Raw genomic sequence first — 13436 nt, forward strand, 5'->3', positions numbered from 1 at the left:
GTTATTTTATAGATACTTCGGAACCCGGGGGCTATGTGAGTACATACATTCATACTACTGATAAACTGTGCATATTATGAGTACAATTTTAGAATGTTAGATGATAAGTACAATAATGTTGAACATTCAGATTTGTATTCAATGTAGGTATGTAGGACAAGGAGACGCATACAAATTGGCGTAACTACGCTCGAAAGACGTTAAGTTCCTTATTGATGTTACCAATACATACATACAGCAATAGATGTAAGTACTTATTTATCAATGAATTTTTTCTAGTGTGAAAACGGTTAAATGAGATTTAGGTTGACTCATTGATAATATCTGTCGAGGTTGAATCGAATTATTCAATGATACTAAATGTAAAAGAAGAAATGAATGAAGAACAATGGCAAAAATCACAAATCTAGCTATAAGTCAAGTACCTACAAAATTTTTTTTGAAAAAATTATACATTTGATATCCAAATATGCAAGTGGGGTCCTCGAGTAGAGGACTTTCCATTTTTATTGCGGAAATGTCGATAAGATTATTTCATGATGTTATAGGTAGGTATAATTTATTCTATGTAGTATGGACGAATTGTATTCGTATTGAAATTACTTACCTATTGACATCTGTTTGGCCGAAGGCTGACGCGGCGAATGCCAAACACCAGAGTAATGTAACACACATGTTCGGTTTCATTCTGTAAAAAAAATAAAAAAATAATAATAAACAATTGTATTTGAATAAAACATGGCGATGACAACAATTCGTTGATAAAAAAGCTCGACTATTGAACCGACTGCAGTGTCAATCTGCTCTCGCAGGACATACGATAACAATAGAATAACAAGGATAGCAATTATGACGTCCCGCTTATCATAGAGATTACTTATCGTACAATTAAAATCTGCAAGGTAAACGGCGTCCAAGGCTAGTTATGGCAATAACCTATAGTTTGATAACCTACCCACATGTCACCTACCCACATAGTATTTACTAATTTCATTATTGTTCGTTTTTCGTGAGAAATTTGTCGACAAACTCAAGGCTAACCAAGGTTAAGCAAAAAAAGCCCAAATCCAAAATGCATGTAATGTAAACAACAGGATGGTTTAGGTTCGCCAATTACACCCAGAATGCTTATAATTTATAAATAATCTTAAACGAATTAAACTTTGAATGAAACATACTATTAATAACTGTAAATGAGGCATTCTTGTATGACTGTATGATGCAGGAAACAATAAAATTACAAATGGTTTAAATACAAACGGAAATTTCACAACACTCTCATGTGAGTGTCGAGTGAGGACCATACTGAGGAATTAAGTGTTTCGGTTGGTCTTTGTATGTGACTTGTAGTGTCGTGATTATTTATTTTTTTATAATAAAAAAACGTGACTGAATATTGTACTTGATATTACAAAAGTACATCTGAATTTTGTGTGTTTAATTGTCAATTTAATTCCAAAAAAATGTCATCTTGTCCTATTTTACATTATTTTAGTGACCACATTGTAATGTCTTTAGCTAATTTCAATACATGGTAAAATATTTTAAAATATAACAGAATGTATACTTGTAATTTATAATATATAATTTGGGCCTTTACATCTAAGGTTTAAACAGTGATCGTATGCACAAGAAATATTTTTTTAGTGTGTATTCTAAGTTGAAAAATTGTCCACATTTATTTTGTCTATCAAGCTACACCACACGGACTTTGTATTTTACATTTTTACATGCATATTATATAAATATCATCAATATACCTGATAGTGCGTATTATGTTATCATACAAAAATATAGAAATTACAAGGTTAAAGTATAATTTGGAATCCGGTATTTATTATAAATAATATATATTTCATTTAATGTTAATTAGGTATCATTCATTAGGCAGATGTCGGGTAGGAAGGAGACACCAAAGTCTACGGTAGATTTGTTGATGTATTTTGTCACCGAGTCCCGAGAACCTTCACGCCAGTCGAGTTAACGATTTTATGTCTATAACTTTGAAGTATTAAGCGTTTCATTTTTGAAATATTTTGAACTCAATAAATTTATTACAAATCTACATTAGAAGTATTTCATAAGCTACTATTTATTTAACTTAACATAATTTATATACTGTAGGTACCTACTACTGTAGTTTTTGACACGCAACACACAAAACAAAACCTATCTAATAATATATAAAAAACACAAAAATCCGAACTGTGTAACATTATATCGGAGATATATTATTCGGGAGAGAATAACGGTATATTTTTTTATACATGGTAACCTTAACTTCAATATGCTATGTACGGATAGATGTATTTGGGCATTAATCATTTTATTATTTTTATTCCGTGCAAGCCGGCTTTAACAGGATTCATGGTCTAGTTGAGTAGAAAATGTACAGAGGGAAAAAGGATATGCTGTAACCCCGGGCGAACGATGAGATGACTAGGTGATATAATATCTGTTTATTTTCACCCACGGACGAAAATGTCGATAGTTTTATCGCTTTCGAGTTATTTTATTATTACTTTTTTTTCCATTGAAACGGCGAACGAAATAAAAGTGAAAAAAAAAACGCAGGAAAGAAAGACAAACACGATTGTCGGGTTTCACGCTTTAGGGAGGAGTGTTGGATTTCAAGCGTGTTGTATATTTTTGCACCACTCGGGTGGCAAGCAAAATATTTCTCTAGACCGTGAAATCTCAAAATCTAAAATTGAAACATGTAGATACACATTTAGTGGGCGCAATAAGTGAATTAAATATTGGTAAAACGAGAAAATGTGTATTGGATAAAACTTAAATGAAGGCAGAAGAATTCGTAACGATAGTTAAAATTTTAAATCCAGCACCGATATTTTATTATACACTGAAAATCGATAGCGAATATTAAAATTTGCCGCTGCTGTCAATCGTTTTAGTACTGGGACGGACACGTACACGGAAGTGGAACGATATTATTGAACTGCATCCCGCGATTACTTATGCGAGTCGTTTGTACTGCGAGGTTCACTGGAGGTTGTGCGGAATATTCAACGTCATCGATTCCGTGTGACCTGACCCCTGAGAACCCGCGAACAGACGTAGGAAACAACAATTTTATCCCGACGTCCGATATATTTGTTTTTGCACATTTTATACGTTATTTAATTACTGTCACTCGAGTACCCACTGCCGACCCCGTTTCAAAGAAAAAACTAGTTTAACTTTCAGCGAAACTATATAATATCAACTGCTCAATATTCTCAGTACGTAATACCTATACTGTTTAAGGTACTAAAATATATATATTCTCTATACCATATACTCTCACTCATCATGTGTATTATTTTGACTGTGACTTGGAATTCTGAGATCGAATGTCTTGCTCATACATAAAGTTTATGTCCTTTACCCATTCGTATTACAACCTATACTATTACCATATGAATAATCCAACGTCGGATCGAGTGTAAGCCAAAAAAACTATAGGTGACAAAAGAAAATTAATTTATTCGATACAAAATATTCTCTAACGTCTAAATTGTAGGTAACCTAACCTAACCTCACTACTCAATCATTAACATATGCTCGAAGATTGGTACCTATGTTAGTTGCAATAACTATATTCGTGATACGTCTGAATCCTGTCTGTCATTACTCATTACAAAAGAAAATGGTGCCACAATTTGCGAATATTATTATAATTTATACAATTAGTACAATTGCACAGATGAAAGTTTCACTAATGAGTTACTCTTTTTCTAAAAGCTATGCACTGTTGTGAAATACAATTATTATGCTAATTATAATGAAAATGTGTAGGTATATTATACTGTATTATATTGCACTGAATGCCTAACTGTTATCAATGAATTAAAAAAATTAGTAAAAAAACAATAATCATCATCAAAAACAAATTTTAGGTACCTACACTGTATTTTAAATTCTGGACTGTGAGTATTGTATTAATTGTACACATATACCTAACGCAACTATGTCCACACTTTCAACCAACTTTTTAATAGGTACTCTTCTTAAGTCTTAGTTGATAAAACATTCCTTTTAGATTTAGACTACCACGATCGGCCCTCGAGGCTTCATCATCATTAAAAACCAGGTGCACACATAAATATCGTAGCAAATATATTTTACAATATTATCACCATTATTATTATTATTATTATTATTATTATTATTATTTTGGTGATTTAATTATTAATTAATAAGGTACGGATTTAAATTTAAATAAATATTTTTATCTAGTCTTAGCATCCGAAAGTTTTTGATATCTGTATACATTTTATTTAATTTTAAATAATCCGACGCTAATATTATTTTAAACATTTTTGAATATTTTAGAATAATTAAAATTGTTTACAAATAAATACATAAATTATGTAATATTGTAGAATTTTCGTGTTTATTTTAGTATTTTATGATCGATACGATATTGACATCAAGTCATCAAATAACAACGATTCGATATCTTATCTAAGTAGTAGTAGTACCGTGGTAGGTACGATAATTTCTTATTTCAGTATTATACATATATGCGTCAGCTTTTTGATCAGTATTCGTATGAGCGTTATTCGATCACGTTATTTTCGTATTGTGTCCAATTTAAAATTAAAAAATATACTGGAAAAAACCCAAGATTGAATGCTGTAATATCGATGAGGAACATACTGTTAAACTCAACTCTAAAGTATAATTCAGAAATAGAATACAGTTCAAAAGAATTAATGTGTATGAAATATGCACCTATCACATCCGTTGATGTGGAGAGATCATTTAGCCGTAAGACAATGCTAAGATCAAATCGCAGTCAATTTAAAATTGAAAATCTCAAGTTACATGTCGTTTCTAACTGCATTTCATCATGAAGACTATGATTCAGAATAAATTTTTTTTTTATGCATTATTTTGTATTATGTTTTATTTGTAATAAATTCTATCTTATTTTCAATTTAAATATTATACATTTATAAATAAATATTTATTAAGTAATAAACGAATATATATTTAAATATTTTTAATTTTATACTAAATTAAAATCCGTTCCCTATTAATTAATTATTATATTTGGCATATGCCAACAATGGAAGTTGGACGTCATGCTCGACGAAGAATCGTAACATTAGAGTTTTACAACCAATGCTAACACGGCGGAAGTCATTATCATTAATATTTGTATGCAAATATCAATGACAATAGGTATAAGTAGCTAGATAATTAAAGGGCATCACCTACCTAATTATCCAGTTGGGTTATTACATATAGTGCACGTAATTCGTCGTTTTGAATTATTTCATGGAATACTTGATCATATTGTAAAATTTGCTTATATCATATTGCTTGTTAAACAGATGTGAATAATACATAAAATATGAAACAAACAGCAATATTTAACAACAATATTATTTTGATGAATGCTACAATGCAATTGTTCGAAGATCGTAAGTTATATTTGCGTGTCTCACACAGACGAAACCGAATGGTTCAATAATTTTCAACCACCAATTGAATGCCTATAATTAAAATTGCATATATTATGTAGCATATATAACGTATTCACTATGAACTCCACGAGACCAATGATATGTTATAGTCATATATTTGTTTTTTCTAGTGTGAGTAGATACCTACAGTAACCTAACCATGTGACCATTAAAATTAAGATCGAAGAAAATGTATATATATTTTTTTATCATTCGTTCGATAATGGTTTTTTTTTTGGAATTCTCATTCCAGATGCATATTATGATTCATATTTATTATAAATGTGCTACAATATAAATATGATTGATTTGTGGTTGAAAGATTTTAACTCGTATAAACAAGTCACCGTAAATATATTATAATATTGTAAGAAATATATAATTATATTGAAAAAGTGATTTTAAAAACATGATATCTTTATTTTCATTGTATCATTCTTATAACTTTACACATTATTAAAAACCGACGTGCACTCAAGTTCACAACATTTTAAAACAGAAAAAAAGAAAATAAATTCTAAAATACTGATGAAAATAATAATATCTATCATAACATAAACAAATAAAAATGACTAGGTAAGAGTTAAAAAATATATTTTTTTTGTAATCTCTAATGTTTATTTACAGTTGAAGGACTTTAATTTTCCAATTGTTTTATTATTGTACAGGATTTTTCAAATTTATTAAATCTCTATATATTTCACAGGAAATCGATAGAGCGCAGACAGTAGGTATACCTATAATAGTATGGTAGTTTCTTTTCGAATTGTTCCACGCGGAAACGTGCATTGAAGCGAATTTTAAATTTATTTTTATTGATTTGAAGAAAGGCAAAAAAAATAATACATTTAACGGTTTATTTATAATGACGAATCTTATCTTTCCATAATTATAATTATATTGTTTACAAATTATGTTATACTTTTATTTAATGTAATATTTTTATTTACACTTATATTTTAGCTCCGATATATTAACTTTATTCGTTGTACACCAATTTCATATTTTAAGATACATGTGGCTAGATATTAGGTGGCCATACTATAAAAGTAACCTTTATATCTACTATTGTAAGATTTAGTAATAATAATGCTTCATTTGTGTATTAGTACTCTCAAAGCATATTTGCCTGTAAAAGGGAATGATTGAAATTTAAAAAAAAACAACTAGTAAATACTCGAAATCTTCATAAAATAATTATCTTAGCGTCTTCTTAACATTTTCAAAATATTTTGGCTATTTTCAAGTTATTTATAGATATTAAAAATGTTCTACTATTTTAGAATCGAGGAAGCATTGAATGTATTGATTTTACAATGAAGTTTGTATTTTCTGTCCATTATCACCTCTTGGCACAGTAAAAATGCTTTGATGTTCAACTTGAAAGTGATTTCTGGTAGCAAATTGTATCAAGTTGGTACTTTCAGTGAAGTTAAAAGTAAAAAGTTCCTAGTTCTTTACAATATAACATAAAAAGCAAAAGAAAATTAAGGATAACCGGAATTTGTACTCAAAACCCGTACTTATTTAACAAAATTGATTTTATTTTTTTGATGTAATTCAAAAACAAATAACCGTAAATACTTAACATTTTCACTAAATGTTTATATTACAATCTTCTATGTACATATACAATTTGCTTTATTATGTTGACTCTTTTTGAGCTATAAATAGGTTTTTAGTTTTTTTCTATGAATGTCAGTAAAAATGTTTTCGTTAGGTCAAATACTTTGAAAATATAATACAAGATTCCTCATATGTTGTGTTTATTAGAAGTACTTAAAGCAATATAAATATTTTATGATAAAATATCCTTATAGAAATATAGTTTTTCAGTCTTTTATAATTAGGTCTTCAGTCAGAATCGTTTTCTACACAATAATTTATATCATTTGAAACAATTATGTATTCATTGGATTTTTTTAAACAAATTTCACCTAATCAATCGACATTAGAGAAAACTAAATCGTTAGTAACTCGGAACATTTAGTTGTTTTTTACCATACAAATACTTGTACAAATGTTTCGCACAAAGTGTACACACCTATGAAATCTTTTACGCAAACACTAGTGTAATGGAATATAATGCGGACGGATTTATCGTCAGGGCGGAATACAATGTAGACAAACGAGGAGTGTTTGCGTCTGAGCACAGACGATTGTTAATCATGGATTATAATATTAAGCCTTACTGTTAACGTCAAAAACCGTATTAAGCGAGGTGAAAAACTTATATTATGAAACATGGTTGGTTTTCAATCTAATTGGTTCTCCTTGAACATTTTATAAATAATAAAACCTATAAACGATAAACCCGTTTTTAATGGAAATTTCAGGTATCTATCTTTATGTCACGACAAAATCTCTACAAAAAAATCCAACAACTTTACACTCACAGTATAAACTTTATGTTTTATTTTTCAATCACTTTGGTAGTCCCATTAAATTGTATTGATTCTTCACTAGGTATTTCACAATAACGGTATAAATCTCAACAGTCTTAAATCAGTTATTCCAACATGGTAACACCTCTGATGCGTACCTATGCTATAACAAAGTTTGTATTTCCCAATTTATGGTATTTGTATCATGATAGGTTATTAGACAACAGGGAAAATGACACTATCGACAGCATTAGAAATCGAAAAAAAATGATCGGACATTGTTAAAATGTTTGATTTTAGTGAATCTACAGTATACCTATTCCAAATTCGCAAATAATTCAATTACCTACCTATATCGAATAGATTATTATGAATCAAATCATAATTAAAAGGTGAGAGTCGAGAAATGCGAATTATCGTAATGGTTTAATTATGTGATTTTTAATTACTTAAAAAAAAAAAAATATTAACACTTAAAAATATATAAGGAAGTACCTATATTATGTGAAAGTGTTTACCACACTACGACGAAGTCACGGTAACTCGCGTTTTCCGATAATATAAAAATTTTATCACCGGATAATGTTTCTGGAAATCGATTTGTTTAAGAGCAAAACTGTTTGGACTAAACACCAAGATTGTATTACGTTGATGATACGACGTATTTAAATGTAATTTCAGTGTACAACCTAACCTAACCTACCTTCTGTGCTTCGGTATATCTATAATCTATGTATATTCTATATTCTAAATACGTTTCTGAAACGTAAAAGAAAATGAAAAACGCTACACTATTTTCTTACCATCGTACCTGGGGTGGAGATTTAATCAAACTTTTCACACACATTTCAACAACATAACCACAGCCCACAACCAATCAATATGCTCTTAATATGTTTGTTCTCTGTATCATAAATATTATATTTCGTGCAATAAATAATAAGTAATAGGCACACAAAACATAATTATGTTAAAATAATATTAAAATGTGTTCAATTTGTTATTGAATAAATTTAATAAAAAAAAAATTTTAAATGTTTTTAAAGCTGGTAGGGCTTCGCATTTACTCCAAAATAGAATTCAATTTATAAATAATTTTAAAATAACAGCATAAACAACAAGATATTATGTATAATAATAAAGTAATTTTCTATTTTGTTTTATGCTTGGAGATACAAATATCTTAAAAAGATGTCGGTAAACGATAAACGATCCAAATCGATCCGAAAAAAAATGATTGGAAAAATTGTTCCGTCGTACGAACGATATATGTTGCAGAGTATTTATTTAATATAGAGTGTTTTTCTAAGTATATTCTGCACCTTCTTTTTTTGTAATAATATGGTTATCCAAAATCTAATTTTTGGAATATTGAATTATAGGTACTTTAAGAAAATATTTTCAAATCTATGAGTTTTTTATATACTACCTACATAAGTGGAGCATACAAACTTCTGTCTTTTTAAATGATAACCCCCCTTTCTAACTATAAATTATTTTTTGGAAGACTCTTTCAACATGTTGATGTGCATAATTTAAACAAATAGTTTCTCAGTTATTAAAATATTTATATTAAAGTTAATAGTCCTTAAAAATGGTTTTACATACAAAAATATGAAATGGGTGTAATATATAATATTGGATTTAGTATTGATTATGGATGCTTGAACTATTTTCACAAATTACAATTGTGTAATGTTGATAGAGTAATATTAATTAATACATTTTTTAAATCACTATAATCATCATATCTTCTAAGCTATTTATCGTGAACCTATTATCGTTAGCCCAAAAAGGTAAATAACTCAAAAACTACTCGTTCGAAACTTAATGTAATACGTCATCATTTTGTAATGGCCCCACACTCAGAGCCGTAAAAGTATGGAAGATAATTTACGAAATTGGATACAAGCAAATGCTTCTTTTGATAATAACGTGATTGAAAGATAATTCTTATATATAAGTAGTAAATACATTCTGAATTGTTCTGATTTCAAGGAAGTAAACTTTATTTTGATTTTTTCCACCAAATGTGTTTTTATTTTACTTTTTCCTCTATTTGGTTCTTTTTTCTTAATTTGTACATAATTTTCATAAAAATTTAACGTATTTCTATGTATATTATACTTGGGCTATATTATTATGACCAGAAATTATAAAACTCGTGTTTTTTCAAAGAATAATTGATGTGCAGAACTCAAAAAAATCAATAGTAGTCATAATGCACTGTACTAAACACTAATCTGGAACAGTATGATTTGAAATGTTTAGATGAGTTTTTAAATCTATAAAACGACTAAGTCTAAAAGACTTAGTACCAAGTTCTGATGAGCGAGGTGTGACTATAAATGAATCTTTCTTGGTAAGTCTGCTCATCTTTTATGTGATTGTTCGCCTGAAGAGCTTTGCAGAGAGTCCTTACTCCCTACCAACGCCAAATTCTACAAGCCCCCTAAATTATGGTTATTTCATAAGCCTAGCATGTGGTGATGTCCCTTTGCATACATATTTATGGTGTGATATCAGTTTACACTAAAACACTCAATTTCTGTGTGGCTTATCTAACTATCATTCATATGAGTACATGAGTAGTGATGTACGAGTATATTGTATTACGCGGTCTTTTATTATTATTTTACTATATTCGTTTGACCGCTATCACTATTATCAATTTAGTGTAATTTGCATTACGCGGTCGGCCTGCAATATTTGGAGAATATTTATATAATATGTATAGTGTATACGCATATAGTCACAGTGCGCAACAATTTTCAGAAAAATTATCTGCTAAATAATTTGCAGTAGAAAAAGTGAAAAGTCGGGTTCTCGTTTGAAAAGCAGAAGTTTGTATCTTCACATAATGGTACTCTTTAAGTAGTACAAAAATTTCAAGAAAATATGGATTTAAGCTCATTCAAAGTATATTTAAAAATTCCAAAAATCAGATTTTTAGTTAATGCATTATTGAAGAATAAAAAGGGGTGGACATGCTTGGTGAATCACTCTGTATATCATGGAGTTTTCAACTCGAGCACATAGAATCGGTGTTATAAAATACACCTGCCAACAACGTACATATTATCTACATAATATTGTTATACTATAATATTGTTATACTATAATATTAATCTTGTTGCGGTTGCACTTGATAAATGGTAGACAGAAATACTTCACTTTTCCTTAACAAGAATTTATATTCTCTATTTCATTTCAACTAAAAATGCATATACTGCGTGTTTGCATGTGCAGACAAGATTAGTCTCCTTATTCCGTTTAGTAGCTTGATATCGTCAATTAATAATAATAATTTTTATATTTTTATACGACGACATCGACATGAGTAGGTATGTAATATGGGATAAAAATAACATTATTCGTGGATTTGTATAACCAAAATTAATAATGATAGGTACTAGTTGTATGCTAATTCAAATATTATATATTACATAGAATATATTTAATTGTTTTAACAAATCACACAGGTAAGTTAAGTACGTCTTAACTTATAAGTCCTAATATTTATTCCGATATTAAATATTTTATAATTTGTATATATGTATATATATATTTGTATATAAATTTGCTAGTTGTATAAATAGTATTTTGATTGATGGTTAAATTAATAATACTTTTTGTGTTATTTCATGTTAGTAGACTTTGTATTTTGTAAGTTTGTAACATTTATTTTTATAATACCCATTACATTCTTACTGAATTTGAAATTAAATACATTATTCAGCTAAGTGGTCTAGTATATTAGATGTATAAATATTTATTATGTTACCTATAATATAATCAGTGATAAAATCGATTGGACCGTCCTGGTGTATACAATAGTTGTTACACATATAGAATACGGCGAGCACTTGCATTACCTCCGTTGTTACCGCACGACACGGAACGGATACCGCTGTTGATAAACTGGTCGTGGAGTTCACGGGACCATAATATTATGAGACGTAATTCAGTAAAAATGTAGGTAGGGGATTAAATGATTTTAAATAAAAGTGTCATTTAGAATAGGTAAACAAATTCGCATAACCTGCACATATAGTTTTCAAAAAGTTTTTCCGCTTCATCATAAATATTACTTATTGTGGATATACCAATAAACAATGATTACTGTAAAGTCTCTTTTTATAAATTGTATATTTTGTATATTTAATGAATATTGTACTGTTTCACTGTCGAATAAAAGAAAATATCTATTAATATTTAGTTTATAAAAATACGAACAAAATATTTTTATTATAATATTGAAAGGGGACCACGAAATAAATAAAGTTGATTTCTTTATTGTAAAATCGAATAGCGCATAAAAAAAATCGTTATAGTCGTAATAAAATATTTTTCCAATCACCATACCACGTTAAATAGTTATTCACTTTTCACGAGTAGTTCAATAAAGTTCAGTATACAATAACATATTTTTATACTCAATAAAAATCAAGTGTCGAAGAAGAAAATAAAAATATTTAAGTTCCTATTTTCTGGGTAATTCTGTATACGTGATTTAAAATTGATAAACCTAACGAACATTAAGATGAACAAAATTTGGCCAAAAGATGTCTTACATAGCTATTATACCAGTACCTAATTAACTTGCGTATTAGTGAATAGTGATATAATACAATACAACGGATGAGACTTTCGTTAAATTGGTATGAAATTAACGGCAGTAATTCTTTGGTTATTTTTCTCGGAACAAATTACGACATTAAGGACACAATTGGATGCGACCATCACTAATAATTGCACTTCATTTGTTCCGTTACACAAGTAACTAGCCACTTGAGTCGAAAAATATATAAATGGTCACCGTGCAAAACGATGATCTCACTTTGTGTGGAAAGTCAAGGACAGTCTTTTTTAATTAACCGGGGTTAAGGAATGTATATCTTTTGTTATAATATGCACCTGATACGTTTTCAGGATCAACGATAGCCAGAGGCCAGCTTACATTAATATGTAAAGTTTAGGACGGACTGTTGATATTAATGTGCACGTGTGCTTGTTGATTGTTATAATCCATATACTAGCAATGTCTCATCAACGTTTGTATTTAACGGTGTTGTGTTTTTAAATTATTTGTACGTGGATTTATAAACACAAATTTGAGACTTAGTGTTTCATTTTAATACTTAAAGTGTATAGGTAGACAGTATCAGGTAACAAAATCGTTAAAAATTCAACCAGAAATAAAATATGTCTGGATTTTGCAAAAAAAAAATAATTCTTCATTATAGTATTTGTCATTTGGTATCCTGTAGACAAAAAAATATAGCCCAACCTTACAAAAAACAACCAAAAAGTCCAATTTAAGTCGACTGTTTGAAGTAGTTATATTATATAACAAAGATTAAATTTGAGAAAACTTCGAGCGTTCTTTATATTTGGTTATAATATGGATTAAAAAAAATTATTATGCGATAAAAGAAAAAGAAAAAATGTCATCGTTTAAAAAAAGTTGTTAACTTTATCATTGGGTTGGTCACTGTAATACAAGTGTTAATTTTAAATTCAATAATAAATAGTGTATCTACGTAAAAATGATTCTTAGTAAAAGAAACGTATATGT

The 13436-nt window shown here is 28.7% G+C and overlaps 1 protein-coding gene across 3 annotated transcripts in view; it reads right to left on the reverse strand.

Moving 5' to 3' along the window:
• Nucleotides 1-13436, reverse strand: part of LOC111036454 (CD109 antigen-like) — a 97910-nt gene that overhangs the window by 58722 nt on the left and 25752 nt on the right. For 2 of the 3 annotated variants that reach the window (XM_022318478.1, XM_022318476.1), the window contains exon 2: nt 608-688. In XM_022318478.1, coding sequence (XP_022174170.1) covers nt 608-687 — 80 coding nt within the window. In that variant the 5' untranslated portion in view covers nt 688. Of the gene's footprint in view, nt 1-607; nt 689-13436 lie in introns of those variants that run through there. The other variant, XM_022318477.1, reaches the window with a different exon arrangement.

This window comes from Myzus persicae, unplaced genomic scaffold (genome assembly GCF_001856785.1).
Source record: "Myzus persicae strain clone G006 unplaced genomic scaffold, MPER_G0061.0, whole genome shotgun sequence".
NCBI classification, from domain to species: domain Eukaryota; kingdom Metazoa; phylum Arthropoda; class Insecta; order Hemiptera; family Aphididae; genus Myzus; species Myzus persicae.